This window comes from Acromyrmex echinatior, chromosome 9, assembly GCF_024713525.1.
Source record: "Acromyrmex echinatior isolate Ae372 chromosome 9, ASM2471352v2, whole genome shotgun sequence".
Taxonomy (NCBI): Eukaryota; Metazoa; Arthropoda; class Insecta; order Hymenoptera; family Formicidae; genus Acromyrmex; species Acromyrmex echinatior.
Window position 1 is genome coordinate 7,449,543 of NC_141860.1, and position 22,773 is coordinate 7,472,315.

Consider the following 22,773-nt stretch of genomic DNA (forward strand, 5'->3'; position numbering starts at 1 on the left):
TGTTTGTATTCCACCCTTACTCACAGCCCTTAGCAGTCGCGGTTATTTCTTTTTGCTTCACTTTGCACGTGCACGGTCGTTTACTTTTATTTTACTTTGTCCGGACTTCGTCCTTACGATCCACCCACACTCGAGCTCGAATCGAAAGCGGAAATTGTGAGATTCGTGCGTGATCCTTGCTTATTAAAGCAGCAAAAAGGCGGATATTGGCGCGTCATTCAGTATTTCCCGATACGATATACAAATAATTGGTGAGTCAAGATATTTCTCGATCAAAATTAAAAAACCAGCTTAAGCTTCAATCAGTTTCCGCCTGATACCTCAATAAATTTAGCTCGAGGGAAATCCGAGAGCTGTAAACACTGATCTTGCGTTTTTTTTTTATTGTCTCTCTAAAGCTTTCAATTACTGTCTAACTATATTAAAGTTTTTTCCGAAGAGAACTGAATTATAAGCTGTTTACGTCGAACACGACTTAAGTCAATTCCGAAGCAGACCTTAATACGTAAACTATCCTTACTTATTTGTGTTTTAATAACAATAAATAGAGAATTACAAGAAGAACTACAATTAAAATAAGTAATTATATCCAGACTAAATTAATTAATCATATATAAAATAGCAGAATATAATATGTTAAAAAATTGTATCATAATGGTCGGGTCAAACATAATCATTATAATATAACACCTGCCATGCGTTATAATATATCGCAGCATAAAATGCTAAATAACGTATATTTGACCGAATGAATACGAAAGTGCTCACTATTCCGACTAATGCGATTCGATGATTCGCGAAACATCATTAAAGACCAGTAAACTCGACTGTGAAGCACGTTCGATTGGTTGCTGCGGTATCGAATCAAGAGAAAGAGAAAGAGAGAACAGTAGAATCGACACTGCAAACGTAATCATGCGAATTTGATCGGCGAGCAAGCGAATAATTGCGCCAGTCTATCGCGAATTGTAATTTCAGCTTTATACATACTTTATGGCCGCAGGATAGATTTTCCGTGTTGCAGAAATGTGCTCGGTTTCATCGTGTGATCGTCATATACGGGCAATGCTATGCAAAAGTTGAAAAACTAACGTGTGGGAAACTTCGGGAAACGAAGTTAACTCAGTAATATGGAACTTTAAATTTTTAATATATTAAAGTCCAGCGGAGGATATTTGTTTGCGTACACGTTACCGTAATTTATTTCTCAACTGAGTTATAAGTAGAAATACGTATTTTTGAGTTGACATTTAAATGTAAAAAACACGCGCTTTTATGAATCGATTCAAACCGAATTATATATATAACTGAATTGAGAGATGAATGGAAAGTTTAATTTATTAAAACTCATTTTTATATAAAATCAACAAACAGTAAAAATAGTTTCTGTAATGTAATCAAAATCAATATTTGAAAAATGAAACTCAGTTTTATACATAACATTATGTACATAGATTGGCGCACTCGACAATCAAAATCTAATATAGTTCTGAGGATCGTTTGATTACCACCGCGTCGATTTGACTACTATTGGAAACGAGGATAAAAAATAAAAAGGAAAAAACAGGGAACGGACGTTAATCGTGAATTTGTTGCACCACTCTCGACTCGTATCGGAATGGAGGGACGAGGTGGAGGTTCATCTGAATCTCGATATTCCCGTTTACGTGGCTGGAATGCAATTCCACGAGATTCGATAAAATCGCGCTTTCCCCCTTCTCTCCTCTTTCGTTCACTTTCAGAGAATGTCCCCGCCGACTGTTCCGCTGTTCCGGAACGGCGAATCAAGAAATTTTGGCAACGAACTTTGTGGTAACCCGAAAAAGAGGGAGGAAAAAGAGAGAGAGAGAGAGAGAGGGGAGGGGAAGGGGGGAGAGAGAAAGAGAGATCCAATCGTCGAGAGCAGCTCTTCCAACCCTTCATCTTTTCGACTTTTCCGTGTGTTTCTCTTCTCGCATCTTGCTACCCTCACTATCATAGCTCAAGGGAAGAAGAAAGTGCATTCTTGCTGACAGATAGCAATTTACGACGTATCGTAATTTCGACGGAAATACATGGTTATCTCGCGGAATATTTGGGGTGCCAGCAAAACTGTTGCCAAGGGAGCTTTGCAGATGCCAGGTAATAGTAATGAAGAAGCGAAATGGTTTATGTTGATAAAGCGAAATATTTGCCTCGGTATGTGATTCAATATTGGATTTGCAAAATACCGGAATTTCACATAACTTCTGGGATAACATTATTTTATTAATTTCTCGTGGAGATATTATATTAAAAATACTGAAAGATGAATATGGTGCATAATATTATCTTATTGTTAGAGTAAAATCTCACTCTAAAAAATTATCTCACTCTAAAAGAGTACACTGAAAGAAAAGATTGGCTGCTGCAGCAAATTAAAAATATTATGTCATATTTTACCATCTAATTTGCTGCAGCAGCCAATCTTTTCTTTCAGTATAATTATAAATATTTAGAAAATTTAAATTTCATGAGTTCTACAACTTTGTTAATAATAGAAATCGGCATTGGGATCGTTCTAGGCGAACTAAGTTTCACGCAATCCACCAGTTTCTGTCAAGCGAAAGAAAAACAACAACATGTTTCTCGTGAGATATATGTACCGATTAAAGAGCGATTTATCCACGTTTGCGGCATAGAAAATCCTCGAGATGACGGATGTCTGTATCGCGTGCGAAGGATCCGTAGAAGGAGGAGAAAGACACGACGCAGCGATTCTTCTCTCTTCATCACATGCGATAGGGAGGAAGAAACAGGGCTCGGTGTGCGGTTTCAATATTTCGGTCACATAACCGAGGTTCGGGAAAGTCGAAGAGCGGAAACCGGATCACTGGGGTGGGATGCATGGGAGAAGGTCGAGTTTTTCTCTCGCGAAGGGATACGTTCGACGGGAAGGCGTCCTCCTCCTTCTGCGGAGGAACTTCAACAAATCTTCCTCGAGAAGCCTCGAACTCGTCGAAACGCCGCGAAGAAGTCCCGACGAAGCCTTTTTTCCAATCCCGTCTACTTTATTTGAGAGTGCTATAGCATCTCGAGCGAGCTTACTATCGACGTTCCGCGTTCTATTATCCTACACCGAGAAGAAAGAACTGCTTGGTGGGACAAAATACGTTCAACTGAGAATAAAATCAATGAAGTAAGTCACGTAATTAATGTGACATGTTTTGTCAATAAAGATATTATAATTACGACAATTACGATGCATTAACAAAATTGCATCAGCATACAGTTTGCTCGATAAACTCGATGTATCTTATTAAGATATCTTAATAAAAGTTACATCGCAGTTCAGTTAAGTAGACTTTCTTCTCAGTGCAGTATTTTTGACATTACAAGTACATTTGAAATTTTTTAGTGGAAGACGATGAAATATTCAAAACATGACTCACTCTTTGTTGTAGGTCCTTTTGTTCCCCGAGGAGGGCTGGGCGAGAAGCGCAAGTAGTTCCTACTGGACTCTGACGCCGTTCTGGTGGAGCCGAAGCCGGTGTAAGGTCGTCGAAGTCGCTGGAACAAGAAGGTGAGAAAGTTATTATTAAATTACAGTTGCGTCACCATATACAATTTTATAGTTTACAAAACAATATGCAACTCTTTGAGTATCTCATATTTTATCTGACAATTCCGCAATATCGCTTCAAGTCATCGATTCTTATCCATTCGTTTATATCACAATCATCATATGATATCCGTGTTTACAATAGGTAATACAAATCTTGACGTTTCGAGATGCACGTCGCGTTATCCACATTGAGATAACGAGCTCGTGGGAGCACATCGTGTACGTAAAGTGGATAGAGGAGGATAATGGGAACGGAGACAGAATACCGTATAATCGGGGTGAGGTGAGGGTGAGACCTCTCTCTTCCCGGTGGTCGTATCACTTTGGGAAACTGGGGCCCGTCTAACTTTCCGACGTCCATAGATTTCGGCGCCGTTAAGGTCGCCAGTTGGCGGTCGAAGCCGATAAGGGCTCGCGATTTATAGCGATTCGTTCGATCGCGCGCGTGCGCATGTGCAGAAGAAAAGACGCCCTCATTGTCTTCCTTCGAATGTTGAGAGCCATAATAAATCTTGAAGAGGTGGAGACGAGTCGGCAAGCAGGCTTTGGACCCATGCGATAAAATCGCAACGCTTTACGACGCCTGGGACCGAATGTTGTACCTCGAACTCTCGAAGAAATTATCCCGCGTTTTTTTTTTCGTAAAAAATCGCTTGCGAAAATATTACGCGCAATGTTTATGTTCATAATTAATAAAATATACTGAAAGAAGATATTTAAATATCTTTTGTTCCCATAGCAAATTATTCGTAATAAAAGACATTAAAGTAATATTTATTTTAACTCTGTACTCAATTTTCTCTATTCACTGTTAATTCATGTCAAATTATATCCAATATAAGTGATTTTTAATTATTTTTGTAGTACCGCTCTTAGTCGATATGTTGAAGTTGAAGAATTTAACTCGAGAAAATATATTACAATATATAAATTTGTAAATAAACTAATTCTAAGCAGAATCGTAAGGCTGTTAACATATTCCTATAAGACTTGTAAGAATTTTTAAGTGCTTAAATTTTTATACAATATTTTTATAGTTTCTTATTAGCCATAAAATTTATAAGAAATTGTAGATATTTATGAATAATCATACATCTCACGAAACATACGCATAAAATTAGAACATTAGTCACAAGTTTTACGAGAACTCGTTACGAGTCTTACTGTTTATAATTGACCCATAAATTTGACTAAAATTTAGTTTATCATTTACTAATTGCATACGTTAATATGGATGTTATTCGCTTTAAAACCAATCATAGGATTGATTTACATTTTGACACACACGAAAGTTAAAAATAACGAAAGTTTGTTTTTTTAATTCAAAAGATTGAGTTGCTCCTTTAAGATTTCTAATAGTATTATATAATTTATTATTTCCAATAAAATGATTTCTAAATAAAATATTTCTTAAAGAAGCATTTAAACAAAAACATATCTATTAGTATTAAAAAAGTATTATATAGCTCGATCATCTATATCAAAGGTAGAATATCAAGAGAATTCGTATTAAAGGCTTTACTATGTATCCGTATACAAGCCAGATCCCGATTGATGCATGGTCAAAATTGACTTCGGAGGCATCCTTAGCGTAGCATGAACGTCTCCGTAGGATCGGACGGAGTTTGCGAAGACAACCGAACTTGTCTAAATATCCCTCGGCTCTGCTACGAAGTGCCTGTATTCCTGGTTTCGCAACGGTAACCGAGCTACGAGAACCGGGCTGCTCGTCTTAGTAAACATGTGGTATAACGGCTCTTGGCAGTACAAATCAATTCCCACGCCCCTATCCGTGGACACGTGTACAGTTCGCGTTATTCTCTGACAGGGATACAAACGGTATTATGCCGTGACTATGTACAATAATCGATTGTTCAGTTTACTTCAATCTCTGTTCCAATCCATGCAGAAAGACGTTCAGATTCGGATAGTTTTTAGGTCAACGAAAATTTTCAAGATTGAAATATCAAGATAGAAGCCACCTGAGATATCGGAAGTCGTTACTCGGATTTTCAATCTTCGTTGCTTCGTCAACAAAAATTCTCATGGTTAGAGCAGATATCTATCTATACCTAAGCCGACTCAAATCTCGGAAATTGTTACTCCATTCTAATCTTCGATCACTGCTCGGTCGACAAAACTTTACCAATTTCACGTTGGAACATCAAGATAGTTATATCGAAATCCAATTGATCCTCAAAAATTACTATTTTATAGCGATCCTCATCATTGCTCGGTCAACAAAAGCTTTTACGACGGGTTAAAACGCGACGACAGTTCGATCTGCTCGTTGGTCGAGGAAATCTCACCCATTTATCTTCATCCAGGATTTCGACCTCTCACGCGGTGCAATCGACTGCAATCAAATCCAAACCGATTGGGGATACTCGACAAATATGTCGCAATGAGCTCGTCAATTTATCGATAATAAGCCAATACATGCTCTAGAAAGCAAACAATCTCTCAAGGGTATCGATAATATAACTACTAACATTAATTATCAACGCTGATTATTGTCGCTGATTGGAGTTCGTGATATTACTAACTGACATTTGATTTCACTCAGTTCATTTTTCCTCCAAACTAATTGATACTTATCCCTCAAAAAGTATTCTTATCATAATCTTATTCATTTACTTCTTCTCTCAACTGGTAGACACTCATTGCATAATTATTATTTATGATATTACATGCCAGCTTGTGAACACGTCAGCGTTATAAATAAATAGCATTCAATCTCATTCTCGCAATTCATTTTTCTTTTTAATTAATAGATTATAGATTAATTTTAAGTATTCGAACATTCACTGCTAGTTGTTGCGTATATTAAAAGTACTTCTCGTACGAGATCGGCGATAACGTCAAAGTTGAGAGATCGAGGATCGAAAAACGTCCTCGAGGTGTGTGTTTACATTACGGGCACACGAAGTCACTATCTACTATGCCCGTATTGTGCGTAAACGCTAGGAAGTGACGTCTACGTGCCTTTCTTCGACGATTCGGATTTTCCCTTTCCCTTCGATAAAAGCCGGAGAAATCAAAGCAAGCCGGTGCGGGCGCGACGGACTTCTAGAGTGTCGGATCTGCTGCCGTTCGCTTCAATGGAAGCCGTTTAAACTTTTAATGATCGTCGCCGGTCCTCGAGAGGTATCTCCGCCGGAATAAGCCCCTCGAATCTATCATGCGGGTGTTGGTGAACTCTAATGCCTCTCCTTCTTCCATCTTCCGTTCACTTTCTTTATGCAGGAAAAAGATTTTCCTTTTTCTTGAAAGTTTCAGATAGAATTTTTTAAATTTTATATTTTTATTATTTTTATTTGCGTATATATCATTATTTAATTTATATTTAAAAGAGGAAAAGAGAAAGAAGTATCTTTTCTATAAAAATGTATATCTTTTAAATTCTTTAAATATAAAAGAGAAAACGTAATTTTAATGCAAAATTTTCATATATTAAATTTTTATATATGCTACTTCTAAAAACGATTTGGAAAAACAATATATTTTTCATAAATAAATGTATATAATATAATAATATATATATATATATATATATATATATATATATTTACTTCATTAATACTATCTATTAAAATATAAAGAATCTATGGTTTTCCTTATACTTTTTTGCAATAATTATACAAAAATATAATAAATATCGATAAAATTTGAAATATACTTTAATGTACTCCTTCCCTTTTCTCATGTAATATTAAAGGGCCACATCTCTTGTCACCAGTCAAGTGAAATTTCCCTTCGTCTCCTCAATCATTCCCGTTCCATGACTTCCCCTCCGTTCATCGCTTCGATGGAGATCACAGCGTGGTCTAAAGACATGGCACGTAGCTAGCGATAATCGTCAATTAATTTAACAATGCATATTCAAGATAGCTGATGATCCTCAAAAAACCCAAACCAATATCCAAAATGTAAAGCAAACACATTTATCGTTCAATAATAATTTTATATTTTATAACACAATAAATTGTAATATTAATATAAGTGTGTTACACAGAAATATAATTCCTTAATAATTTTAATTAGTAGACATCGGATTCTTATGCAATTTCATATTTTTTTAGAAAGCAGATTGGAAAGTAACATAAAAACATAATTTTTTCTCATTAAAAAAGCATTCTAAAAATGCATATTTATTTATACACATTGTTCATATTTGCGTATTTGTGCAAATCTGCATATTTTGTGCATATATGCAAAAAATATCTGCATAAAAATCCTATACCTATTAATTAGTAAGTGAGGGAAAATATAAAGAAGATTAAAATAATTAAGAAATAAGTTCAGTCTTATTAGCGTCGTAATACAAACAGTTTTCGCGAGTTTTTACAAAAAGATAGCAATCAGTAGAATCGCCTTCTCACGAAGACTTTTGTAAGCATACACAATGCTTTGGCACCCTCGCATAGTACAATTCGGGACAGAGGATAAGAATCGAGGGTGTGCTGAAATCTCCTTCGTAAAGATTACGTCAAAGGACGTTAAAACAAAAAGCGGACAAGCTATAGACGACGAACTGATAGCTCTCTGTTTATACTCAATGTATCAAAATCGATTGCGCTTTTTCTCCTTTGACATTTCTTTCTTCTTGATAATATATATAGGACGCGTCCCGGATTCCCATCGTTCTTTCTATCCATGGATTTTTCAACTTGGTTAAAATCGATTACCTCGTACAAAAAATATTATTGGTCATAAGATTTTCATTCAGAAAATCGTGATTGTGTTTTAGGTATAGTACTCAGGCGAAGATGGTAGACACGGGTACGGGCACGCTTTATATTATCGGTTCATTCAAGAGGATGACTACCGATCCCGATTTCAAGGTATGAATTTATATAATCAAATTTATTAAATATATATTTTTATTAAATATATATTTTCTTTAACTTTTTAAGTTTCAATTAATTTTATATTAATAAAAGTAGTCTACCAATGCAAAATATACGATTTTGTAATTTGTAAAATTTTATAATTGCTGTAATAATTGTTGTATTCTGTAGTTGCTATTAATAAAATGGATAATGAGTCACTAGATTTTCCTATCATAATTTGTTAATACAACAATATGTTTTATTAATTAATTATTAACAAACTCGTCTCTTATCATGCTTATATAATAAATAAATAATCTTTAATCTTTTTGAAGACTACACAGTGCGCGATGTATATTTCTGTATCACTTTTTTTTATTTTAATATTTATTATTATTTTATTCAAATTATTTTGAATAAAGTAATAATAAATATATATATTAATAATATATAAATATATTAAAAACGTATAAAAAGAAGAGCATAAGAAATATTAAGAGCATAAATATATTACAAATAAATACATAAACCATAAAAGCTTCTTATTAAAAATGCAATTCTTTTTAAATAAATTTTATATCTTCTTACTTCATTCCTTAATATGTTCTTTTAATATATATTTATATCACTCAAAAGTTTCAGCACATCTTAAGTTTTTTTCAATTCTATTTATCATATAGACATAAAATATGAAATCGTGATATAATATACTTTTTTATTGTCAATCACAGAAATATTCAATAAAGCAAAATTGCTCGCAAATTGTCGAAAAATAATTATAAACAAAAATTACAAGTACATTTCTTAAATATATACACTGATTAGAAGAAATATTGATTTCAATTTTGATATCCTATTTTCGAGATTATTTCGATTCCAGTAAATATTTAGATATCACGATAAATAACAATAAAAAAATAATATAGAAACTATATTCTTGTAGAAATTAAACACCAAATGAAACTAAAGTCATTAATAACACTTAAAGAACTTAGCAAGAGTTTTCTAAGTGGCTCTTCTGTTATCAAAATCTAAAGCTTGAAGAAGTAAAAATCTAAAAAATTAGTTTTTTTCTAAGTAAAAATGTGTAATAACAAATTTAAAAAAATGTATAATAAAATAATCCAATAATGCAAACTGTATTTATATTTTATTCTTTATATTACGTTTTCATAAACGGAGAGTATGCTGAAACTATGAGTGGTAGCGTATCTACATATTTTCACTTGTGTTTATCTATGTCTACTTGAACAAAAAATATGTAATTCATGCTACAAAGATAACAATTAATTCTTTAAATAATAGAATTCAATTCATAAATTTAAATCCTACTTTATATTACACTAATTATATATTTTTTATTTCGTTGAAAGAACGTCGGACGAAGCTCGCACAATCCTTCTAAACGATGCACCAGACGCAGACGTTATATCGGAAGCTCGCACTCTGCCTCGGCTAATCTGCAGATTGTCGGATTATGAAAAATTTTGTCTCTGTGATATTTCCGCTCGCACCGGCAACGCATTCATGGCGCCGCGACGCAATCAACATATCTCTACCTCGTCATTTCGCATAAAATAGTATCTCCTACTAAATATGTGCGTGCAATTTTTAGATGCTTTTATCTCGAGAGTCGAAGGTAGCGGCGAGATGATAATTGAATAAATATACGACAATACTCGCGTAGAAAATTTGGTATCGCTGTACATTGTAACGAGTGCGCACACATTCGTTGTTTCCGTTTCCGCAATTATGGAAACAGGTCGCGCGCGTTTTCTGCAAACGAATTAAATGAATTGAAGAATCTCGGTTCACGGATGTCCGTCTCGGTGATGCGACTACGTGAATTAATAAGATCGTTAAAGCTGGTAAAAAAAAAAACACAATCTCGATAATGTTCGCCAAGGATACGTAAAATAGTAAAAAAAATAAATAATAAAAAAAATAAATAGTAAAAAAATAAAGTTGAGGAAATATGCTAGAACGTGACGCTGTGGTATTTCCCGATGATAAATTTCATATTTATCAAACACGCGAAATAACGGTTATCGAATTTATCACTAGGTATTATTACGTCACGTTCGCTTACCGTCATAATCACGCTGGTGGGTAGCATACGCAGGAAAAATATGATTCTACGATGTAACGGTCGTTAATCTTTTTACTGAGAATACACGTCATGCCTGTCATCGTCACAAACTACAACACCGTATTCTTACGCGTCGGAAATGCTTTGTTCTATCATTTACTTTTAATTTCCGCTCGCTTTTTTAACTCGAAAATAGTCACCTGGGGTGTCTTCAGCGGCAAGAAAATGTGAATTGAAAATATTGTTTTGTATATTTTCTTTCTTTTTTATTAACTATTTTTTAAGAATCTTTAAATATGCAATTTCATTGAAAATCCACAATAAAAAAGTGATATATCAATTAAAATTAAACATTTTTAGAAATACTACCATAAGCTATTTAACGTGGTTTGATTTGTACTTTTTTGGGAAATTAAACCTATATCCATATTTTCAAACTCTAATAAATCGGAAACAATTAATAAGATACAATAGAATGTTAATAACAGTGATTTTAATTGTAAAAACACTCTAGGTAACGTAGAAAAAATAAAGTGTCTAAATTAGTAGAAGAAGTTCAATTCGTGAAATAGTTTAAAATCTGGAAGGGGAATAACTGTCGGCTGACAAAATTGTTGACGCGTCTCACGTGAATATGTATGTTGATGCCTCGGGCACACGTTTTCGCGACATTTATCGAGCTGCCTGAAGAGGATTCGCGTTGAGAGCAGACTTTTTTTTGCGAAGGGAAGACTCGGATAGCCACGCACTTATTCTCCAAATGCCTAAAGTAGATGCTATTGTGGGTAAACGACGGGGAAGTCGCATAGTTGCCGCGGGGTTTTACGACGACACTGAAAACGTGAAAACCGCAACGTGTACACACGTTTCTTATGCGTTCCGTCAAACGGACTCGTACTAGAATGTGTAATGCGGCTGTCAGAAAGTAACATGTGTCCACACGCCAACAGTCAGCCATAAATGTCGTACATGCAATTTTGATGGAGAGCTGGCCTGCATAAAGGACTGCTGCAGACATGGCCAACGCCATATTCTAAATCGGCAGACGCGAGCTTGCTTGTATTCTAATGATCTGCCATTGAAATTCGTCGGACTGCGTCCGAAATAATATAATATCATCTCCAGTAATAGCGAAAGTACGAATTAAACGTAAATTATCAAAAAGCTCTGGGATGTTTTAATTAACACAGATATGCTTTATGGCCATTTTTTCCTAACTAGTTAACTTTTAATTACAAACAGTCTGGCCAAGGGATTTGGACGAATGGTTTTAACCGCGCCTTTCTATGTGTAAAATAAAATAACTGTACATTCAGTAAGAGAAATACTGCCACAAACATTTAAAAAATATGGCTAAAAAGATACTTTATTAGTATTCATTTAATATTACTATATTAATGTAATATTATTAATTTGCTATTTTTAGGTTTTTATATATATGCACGGAAAAAACAATTTTACTAAAGCATCTAAAAATTTAGTTAGGTACAAGAATCAAGTATGAGCAATACCACAAAAAGATTTTGAGATTCTGGCAACAAGTTTGAGTCCTGTATAATTATTTTAATAGTTAAAAAAAATTATTTTCACATAGATTTGTACCTAGCCAAGTTTTTAGACTCTTCAACAAAAAGTGTTCTTTCCGTGTGTTCCATTTACATATTATACTATATTAAAATGATTATTGATGTAATAGCTGGGAATAATGTACTAGAAAAAAAAACACGAAACTCTCGAGTGCAGTGGGAGAGCAACGCAATGATATCATATCGATCTGCTTGCCACCCTGTTACAGCTGTACCTGACGTCGAACGTCTCGTCGAGCGACTTCAACATGGGCTACAGTATGACGGGCACACTGGAGCGCGGCTGCAAGAAGACCAACTCCTTCCAGATGACCCACTTCGCAGTGATACGGCGACGGGATTACGAGAAGGCGTACGAAGACCCGAATCCCACCTAGTGTCCGTCCACACCCACGCTCTCCGAGTGTGGGGATTGCGAGCATTACACGTAGCTGGGGGAGCAAAGGGCCGCCAAGAGGAGCGAGATGCACTTCCGTGTGCGTTCGCATTTGCGCTGGGGGGAGTGCATCCGCCGCCGCTCGATGGATCATCGGGAAGGAATCGCTACTTAGTGCGAGATCGATCACAGAATCCCGAAGCTCCTGGCAGGTCGGCTCAACGAACGTATCCTCGAGGAGATAGCGTTCGATCGCGGATCGCCTGTGATCGAGAATCTCTTAGAGAAATATATGTGTACAACATTAGACCGCTAAATCCGCCTGTTTGCGTTTCTCGTTTATTGCAAGCTTCTAAAAGGAGTGTTGAAGACGGAAAATAAATGTGCATGGACAAAAGCTGAAACGTCATTAAAAAGTGAAAAATAAAGGGAAAGTAGAAGTAAATAAAGAGATAGTAGAGGAATAAATAGAAAAGAAAGGCTAACACCGCGAGTCTATTTACATTTATCGAATTATCTACATTTCTCTTATAAGACATCAGGATGAGAGATAATCAAGATAAAGTGTGAAGAAGAAAACTTTAATTCACATAGAATCAACATTAGCTCGTGATAATAAGAGATCATGGAGATGAAAGGTGGAAGATCAAGATAAAGGATTATGAGGAAAAAGGAATGCCGAGAGTTTTAATTCTTACAGGATAAATATTTCTTTCACGAGATTTCCCACAAAATAAACTCATGATGGATCTCTCGCAGTAATTGACTTCTTTGAAGATGTACAGCAATATTTTTTTACTCCTAAAATTACGCATATAACGGCATAATTTTTTCATGTATACCTGAACTGTATGTTTTAAGGCTTAATTAGCGCTCTAATGAACTACACAGCGTCTTTCTGTTACCTCAAATTGTCAAGGTACATCATTTTCGCGCGTAATGGAGTTCGAGATCGGACGAGACCTGACAGTGACCTGGAAACGAAAACAGCGACACTTCGTTTCTTCGAGAAGGTAAGAATGGTCGAAAGCTCGTTATTATCGCGAAACATAGAAACGAAATATCAAAAGTCGAGTGGTGGCCCTGCGCAACAGAGCCAAACGTCCAAAGATAGTCCTTAAATTAGATCGAATTAATTAGCTCTTAATGGAAATCGTCGAGCGACGCGTATACCTATAAGGAAGTGTATACAGAGGGTGACGTTGATCGAGAGGATGCGAAAACTGTTTTACCAAAGTACTAGCACGTAAGTTACTTGCAACTTTCTGCCGGCGATAATCCAAGATCGCAACACACACTCCTTCAACCCACAAGGTACACTGCTTCTCATCGATCGACGCATCGATGGCTGTTGCTGCCTCGTCGAAATTATAATTAGTAAATGATTCACTAAAGCTTTTTCTCGATGAATCCACGGCGAATCAGCTGCCTAGAGTAGTATTATATGTGCCAATTCTCAAAGCTATCGTTGACGAGCACTGTACCTGACAATTACTACAAAGTCAGAGCGTGCGAATGCGCACGGTGAAAAGCCTGAGACGAACGAAACGATGTTTTCCAACCCCATTTCGCGGCCAGTCGAAAGTTTAAAAGGCGTTTAAAAGAGATCCGTAGAACCTAGGAGGGGTTAACATTGAGAAAAAGATTAAAATGTCTTTTAGCTTTGTGCGATATTGTTAATCTCGAAAAAATGGCATCGTCCGGCTTTTATGCTTCAATTCTTTTACATGTTCACACAAATGGAAACTTTAATTGTAGTAGTACCTGTAGTCGATGTAAATTAAAAATAATATAATCAATATTATAATTTCGCACTCAACAATGTAACTGTTATGTAACATCATGTGTTATATTACATTTGTATTATTTGAATGCAAAATTATAATATTGATGTTATGTTACTTTTAATTTTTGTCAATTGGATAAATTCTTAGAATGTTCAATAATTTTCTTTCGATCACAATATATCAAAATTTGCCTTTAATTTCTTGAAATGCAATTTAATTCTCAAGTACAAAGTTATTCTAAAATGATACAGAGGAGTTCATCGATTTATACCTTCAATGATCAAGTTCCTTATTCGACCGGTTTTACTGAGGGTCTATCTCATTTCAAATTTCGGTTCGCTAGAATGGAAAATTTCATATGGAAGGGCCCGTGTCAGGGCTGCTGGTGGTTATAAATATCGTTTCGCCGCTGGTCTAAGGCTTTATAGCCAGTATGTAGCTGTAGCGTGTAGCCGGCTTACAAGGTATTTCAAAGCTTGTTACGCGCCCCTTTCTTTGAGCCACCGACGGGCGTCGCTCAAGGAAGGAAGAAATGCCGCGAGAGAAAGAGAGCTTCGCTGCACTGACGCCGGATACACACGTGACACAAAGCGAGAGACCCCTCTTGCTTTATCTTACGTACGGGATCATCGTGAACCGGTGTTGTAAACGCGTAACACGATACTTATTTTTGCTAAAGAGAGTAGGAAGTCACTCACACCAGTCACGATGTATCCCGATGAGATCTAAGTCAACGATCGCCGATCGTTCGTTCGGGATGCGATTCTGGCGAAAATCGGGAGAAAAACAAGAAAAAGCCTCCACGGGTTGGCATGAAAGATTCGACGAGTCTTTCTGTATTATATTATATTATATTTTTATTAACGTGAAACGATTGATCTATATTAGCGAGTAAAGTTGTGTTTTGATGCCGTGCTTAAATGATTTATTTATTGAATAATTATTGTTACTTGTCTTTTTTTTTTGTAATTGTTTATGATATTATCGATATTGCGTCGAGATACTCGAATTGTTTCTAATGTAAAAGTATCTACTAATGGCAGAGGGTACGAGTTTGATATTACTATCTTTAGATAGAAGCTGATGAACGGTGAACGAACGGTCTCAGAAATTCTATTATAATAAACTCGTCATACGTAACTCCCCTTTATATAGTCCTCGATGAAAATCTAGTACCTTTCGCTTTTGCTCAAGGAATTACCTATAATGCCAAATAAATACTATGTGCAATAGCGCGCAAGAAAGTTAAGTCGTTTGCATTTTGATATTAAGGTTATGCATTGCGTTAAGAGATTTCGGTTAATTATTAAGATAAAGTAAGACGCATTTTTCAAGCATTGGGAAAAATTTTAGAATGCTATTTTAGATTATTTCCTTAGGAATGCATTATTAATGGTTACTAAATCTATGTCGGGAATTCATTAAAGTAATCCTTTCAGTAAATTCAATGCAAATATTGCAATAATTGTTTTTTGTTAGTTCTCAGTACGAATATTAAATTAATAATCTGTGAATCTCTGTACATAACAGCGATGGCAAAAGATAATACTCAAATAAATTTTCATAGTTTAATTTAATGGACCTTATCATTATTAATCTTCAAATTTTTAATAAACTGCAATCCGCCCTAATTTTAATAAACTGCAATCCCTCCTAACTTATTAATAAAATTTAATCTTTAATGTTTGGTAGATAATGAAAACTGACGTGCAATATACTGACGTACAGAAATACTGAAAGGATTAAGTAGAACTTTATGGCTCACTGTCTTAATTATTCTTTATTTTAACATTGCTAAATAATACGTGCGTCGACGCTTTTCTCGAATTAGCGTGGATGGAGGCAATCGAGTCGGATTCCTCGAGCCTCCCACTCAAGTGGAGTTACACGTTTACAGGGTTTAACGTTGTTTCGCAATTCAAGGGGGGTAAGAAAAAAATTTCTCGTTTCCTTCAGCAATTCTTATGACCCTAATCAATGCTTTGATGAAAATTCCAATTGCTGAAAGGAGGAAGGAGTAATTTTGTGAGCTGATATTGCATGATACAGTAAACTCACGTTAACTCGAGTCGTCCAATGCCACAAATCCTTCTCTAGTTACTATCCTTCACGAACTACTGCTAGTTTCGAGTTTCTCCGAATTCGCACTAACGAGGGTTCATTGCACAGATACTTGCATTATGTGTGTCAGAACCGAGTTCGTTACCATTATCCACGTTACTTGGATTGCGAAAATCAAGTAAAGGATCGATATAAGTGTACCATTGCATGTATGTAAGTATATAGTGTATAAAACCTATGCATATATGTACAACATGTCTCACCTACACACGCACACAACAATAACACCTTCCGTGAGTAGATGAAGTTTTACGAGATCCTGATTGATATATATGTTGTAGATTAGTAGATTAGAACTTATCAGTCGCTTCTTTTAGTCAATCTAGTCCTAGATCTAGCATGGGCCGCTCGTCGTAGTTAGATTGTTTTCAATAGCGGATTATAATCCTAAGGGATTACACCGAGAACACTCGCAAGCTTGTGAACTATAAATTCAGATTACGTGAACTCAGGACGAATCGACGATAAAAATCGTTATTTTCGTTTTTTCTAGCTGAAGGTTATTTCTCTGAAACGTAGCGCTTCGCTCGACGCGAATCCGCTTTCCTTCTTGGCGAAAAGCCTCGCCTTCCTGTTTTACGACATCACGACTCCCAAGTTCAACAACGGAATTTCCGGCGCGAGCGAGTAAGCCTAGATGAGATGACGTCTCGCTCAGCTTTCTGACTCCTAAGATTCATGACTGCCAGTTTATGACGGTCTCGGTTGATGTGACTCGACAGAAAGCCGATCTATGAGCGCGGAACTTGTTAAGACCCTTGGCGAAAATCACGAATATTCGATATTCGTGCTCTCTTCTTATACCTATTATCAATGCCATTTATAGCCGAAATTCCCGCTGGTTTCTAGAACCTTGCAAAACGCGACAAATATTTCTGACTACATGGCAGTGAGGCGTAACGAGATGTCGATAATATTGGAAAATTTCCTGGATGGTCACAAACATACGTCCATTATATAATGAAAATCCTGAATCAATTTTTTTTCATAATAAAAACATCGAAGTGCCAATCATTTTCACTTATTAAAAATTTGTTTTACTTCCCAATTTGTGTGATTAAATTTTCAATTAAAATGTCTGATAAACTTAAGAAATAAAAAAATTCATGTAAAAATTTGATTGACACACAAGTGATGTGCACTTCAATTTTAGAAATCATAAAAAGCCGTAGAAAATATCCAATATTATTGTAGCCAATTAAATTTTCTTGTTATTTGGAGTATTGATTGCGGGAATTCGGGACAACTGTTATTTTGACGTATTACAAGTATGACACGCTGTGCATTATTCAGTTCATGCTCGCTACGAGAGTTCTCGGTTTCGCCTCCGGCAGAATAATATTATCGTGTCGCCTAAAATGTTAGTGGTCGTATCCTCACTTTTCGGGGTAGTCTTCTATAAGCCTTTTAGGATGATTTAAGTGAATACATACGTCCGATATCACGGTCCCTCCTAACTACTTAGCCGTAGTCTAGACCCACTGATGCACGCTTCCTTCAAGTCTAAAGAGAGGTCACCTATCTTCGTCTTCAAGCTGCACAACGGGTCTCTAGTCTATCTTATCGCGTCGCGCTACCTAATCGCATCCGAATCGCTCAAAGTACCATCCAAGTTAATTTAACTTTTAAACTTTGTATTTCGAATATCCACATTAATTTAATTATTTCGTAACTGTAATTATATTCTTAAGAATCTTAAAGTAACTCACACTTACGCTCGTAGAGAAAATCTCTCTTAGAATTGAATTTACATTTCTTAAGGAATTTTATTTTAAATTAAACCGCGTCAAATAATGAAACGTACTTATTCGTACCTTGATATTCTTCAAATCAATTTTTGATGTATGAATTTTATTTGATTTATATTAAAGTTTATTTCGAAGGTCAAGCTGTATTTGAGGAATTTTACTTGTATCAAATAGTGATAACAATTAAAATAACGATTGCCAACAAAGTAGATAAGAAATTCATTTTTACTATTGTTCAACATGATATTGATTTTTCTCTCATCTAACCGATGGAATCCAAATCAAAATCGATTTCGGATGCGACAGAGGAAGCGAGCCGTGCCCTATCTTCGAGATATAACGAGAATGTATACGTAGAGAGCGCCAAGTAGTGATCGTAGCAAAATCGATGGTCGTCGTCGTTGTGCTCATCGCCGGACATCGCGACGTCGTCGACGCTCCGTTTTTCGTTTCTCTCCAAGTTGATCTCGGATTCCTCTCTTTCTCTCTATTTTCTCTTCGCTCCTCCTCCCTTTCTTCTTCTCGTTAGAACGCCAGTCGAATCTTCACCGCTCACGCAAACGTCGATCGACAAATCTTATTTTTTCTAGGCGGCTAAGATCCTCGATTCGCGATCTCGCGGTCTTCAAATAACGCGCCGTGAGAGCGTCGACGGTCGCGGTGGATCGGTGATAATTTTTATTAGGATGCGACAGTCGGACTTGGTCAACAGGTAATAAGATTGAAATTAGTGAACGATCGAAAATAAAGCTATATATTTAAAACGATTCTTAAAATTTGTGAACTTAAAATTTCTCTTTTAAATGTAGCAACTTTTAGCTGTGCCAAAAACATACAACTATTAATTTTAATCCAAAATTGCCACATGATTCATAGTTGGCTTGACACACACGAACATAACTTTACTATGTATAGGCTACGGTATTAGGAAACTTCCCCAACACATTATGAACCTATTTTACTAAAATCGTTTTAAGGTAATGGTCTATGTACGTAACATTATTTTTGCAAATTTATTTAGTTATTTGTGATTTTACGACCTTTGTCTTGTATGTGCTCATATCAAATACGATCTTTATATTAGATAATATACAAAATGTACAAAATAATATGCAAAATTGAGCAACCAGATTTAGCGCCATTAAATAGAAGCATAAATACAAACGGACACGTATTTATTTGTTTGATAAACGTTCGTTTAATTACACATTATATCTCGTAATTACGAGATATAATGTGACTAAAAGTTTGAAATGTGCTTTAAATTTGATTATGTTTCATTAATTTCACGTTGCTGTAATGATGATCGTGCGACTGTCACATTCACCAGGTCTTGTTGTAATCAATGTGTAGTTATGTAGTGAAAGAAGAATGTATCCTTGTAACAACTGCTGAACTGATTACGACACTATGCTGGTCTTAATAGGAAAAGAAAAAAAAAGAAGAAAAAAAAATACGAATAAAACATTCGTATATTCAAAGCTATGGCTGTGATCCTCATTAATTAATCGGTAAAAATCGATTCATACTGTGTATTCGACATTATATATACATAAAAAATAAATATATAAATATTATATATATTATTATATATATTATACATACATGTAGGTTACGGCGATATATTTAGTCATAAATGGAAATGATATTTTGCACACACTGTTGCGTTTCCCGTTCGCATTTTTACTTTGTCTTCGTTACTTCTTTTTTTTTTTTGGCCGGTTGAAATTTACGATTGCACGCTCCTCCGCGACGGCGGTGGCGGAAACGGCGGCGGCAGCGAGGCGGCTTTATTTTTTTATCTGGTACTAAAATCCCAGAGAGTACTATAGCGTACGATTTCGTTGATCGAGACATTGATCGGTCCCTAGGCGTTTTGCCCGATGGCGGGGAATTGAAACCGGTAGAATTTCGACGGCGTAGACACGCAAAAAATGATCTCGACAGCACTGAAATACGGGGCGATATTTTACGCGTGATTCATGAATGAAAGCAAAGCGAAAATCCGCGATACAAATGTGGCTTCTAAAGCTCATGCTTTTTTTTTCACTATTACGTGAATAGGTGGGCTCACCTGTCTAGTAAACGAGAATTAAAACATTCACTAAAATCTAGAATAATTTCTTTATGATTTAAATTGCAAATTAACAATTTTTTTTATATTCTGAATTGAACAATGAAAAATAACTACAGCTTGAAAGTTAATTTTATGAACATTACATGTACGAAAATCTGCTTTCATTCATAAATCGCATTATTAAAATACTGTCGCCTATTTCAAAGATTCAATATTAAATTTATCCGTAATGATAAATCCGCGATAATTGATATGCAATAGATTTTGCATTGTGTTTATGCAATACAGAAAATCGACGTTATGTTGGTTTTGATTCTTGCGCATTGAACGTTCTATGGTTTTTAGAATAACTGATGTTCGCGTATCGGCGAACGATTGCTCACTGTTTTCGCGTTTGATTGAGAATCAAATTTTGAAATCAAAGCCAAATTAGCGCGATAGCTCCTAAGATCTCTCTGCGAAACCATCAATGCGTAACGCACACACGATTAACAACGTACGTCTAATTAATCGATTAGGCCATAGGCTTAATAAGCGCGGTAACGCCATGCAAGATTGCAGGCAGGTACGCGCGATGAAAGGACGTTCAACAGTGGCTGATTGTATATACATTGACTGCGCTACAAACATAGTTGAATAAAGGAACTTTACGATGAATGATGCAGATAAAAGCAACGAAGATAAATTCGTAGTTCAAATAGAGCAATAAACAAATTCCTCTGTGATACATAATTATATCTGTTTTCTATTATCAATTATAAACTTAATTATATTGTTTTTGTTGTCTAATTATAAACAATTTTTGGTAAATTCACCTATATGTAGATTAATTAGAAAAGTATATTATATTAATTTTATTGAATTTATAACGCAAATAATTGATACTAATTAGCACTTTTGTATTTAATACTTGTTCATAAAAGATAGATGTATAATGGATACTTTGTTAAACAAATTCAATTGTTAATTAATTATGATATGTTAATTAAATTAATTTTGTTTACATAATATAATTTGATTACCTAATGTATACTTTTTATAGGCAGATACGCGTTTAAATTTTGCAAATTATGTCCAGTGATATATTAATTGTATTATTTCTATAATTTTATATCTGACGTACAGTATTGGTCATAAAGTGTTTTCGTTCGCATGATATTACATGGGACCGACATGACAAACGAAGTAGCAGCAGAAAATATTCCCGTCGTACGCGAAACTCGAGGCTATATATTTTCTACGAAACGTATATTCTCCGCGCACGAACATGTAATCGTATATTGTATTTTATTCTCACCACTGTTGTCACGTCGTTAATCGCACGATACCGCGTGCCTGAGAAGATGTTCGAAATATTTTCGAATTTCTTCTCTGCGCCTGTATATTATAAAACGAGCGGCAGAGATAATCAGTTAATCGCGATTTTTTCGTTCCAAAGACCGTCATGTAAAAGAGAAAAGAATCAAAATAGTCCTTTCCGATGTAACAAAATCAAATGAGAATTCAAAATATTTTTCTTACCCACGTCACGTATTATGGAACTATTCCGAAATGGATTCCGATAGGAATTATTTCGTTTTTCTTAGGAAGCACAATAGAAATCTAGGAAATAATTGAACAATTCCAACAGGAATTCATTCCTCCTAATACGTATCTAGGAGGTTCAACGAAAAAAAGCTAGATATTAATTAGTACCTAATATTTACTTTTTACAATTTTGACTAACTATAGTAAAACTCTAGTTTGTTGTGCACAAATTCCCTTTATTTTTTACCTATGTCTTCATATAAGCGGAATCAAAAGACAATTATTTTGATGAACATTAATATATACAAAACTAATATCTTCGTAAGATCGGAAAGGGTTAAACAAAAGATACAGAAATGTTTATTAATGATAAGAAAATTACCGGAACGAAGAAAGCGCGAGCGTTTGATGTATTTTCACTACAATCCTGTCTACAGTCAATTCATTTTGTATCTATACCTAATCTATGTATCTATCGTCATAATTTATGCTGAATAAATGTTACATTTACGCATAACATGAATTTTTTAAATGCTCCTTCCAATGTTCCTTCGAAAATGACCTATACTGCCTATACCAGAAAACGAAGGCACGTAACTCGAACGACACGGAGATAATTAGGACAGCGTGGCGAATTATGTAGACAGTGAGAAATGGAAATAGCATGCTGAGAAGTTCGATGAAATTCGTTTAACTTTAATTGACTACTGTTTCAAAACACTCGCGAATAATGAAGGATAACTTCCCGGTTCCGATGGCAAGTTTGCCAACGATAAGTAACTCTCTCCGTCGGAGAACTTTCCTAATGTAACCGACTTTATCTGTCAGAATCCACGGATCCTCGAGACCTCGACAAATTAACACTTTGATCTATCTTTTCCTTCAATAAAACAAATCCTCTTTTCATAAATTACATGTAAACATTGCAAGTAACATAAGTTATAATTAAGATTAAAGTACACTAATGTAACTTGATCTTTATTACATAATTGTAATCTCAAAGAAATAAAGTTCCATTTTCTTCGGGTTTAATCTTTCAAATTGCAA

General features: G+C 35.3%; 1 protein-coding gene across 1 annotated transcript in view; it reads left to right on the forward strand.

Moving 5' to 3' along the window:
• LOC105147216 (uncharacterized) overlaps positions 1–22,243 on the forward strand; it is a 49,670-nt gene extending 27,427 nt beyond the window's left edge. The window contains exons 4-6 of the mRNA XM_011058087.2: positions 3,423–3,541; positions 8,334–8,427; positions 12,300–22,243. Coding sequence (XP_011056389.1) covers positions 3,423–3,541; positions 8,334–8,427; positions 12,300–12,467 — 381 coding nt within the window. The 3' untranslated portion in view covers positions 12,468–22,243. The remainder of the gene's footprint in view (positions 1–3,422; positions 3,542–8,333; positions 8,428–12,299) is intronic.
• The last annotated feature ends 530 nt before the right edge of the window (positions 22,244–22,773 follow it).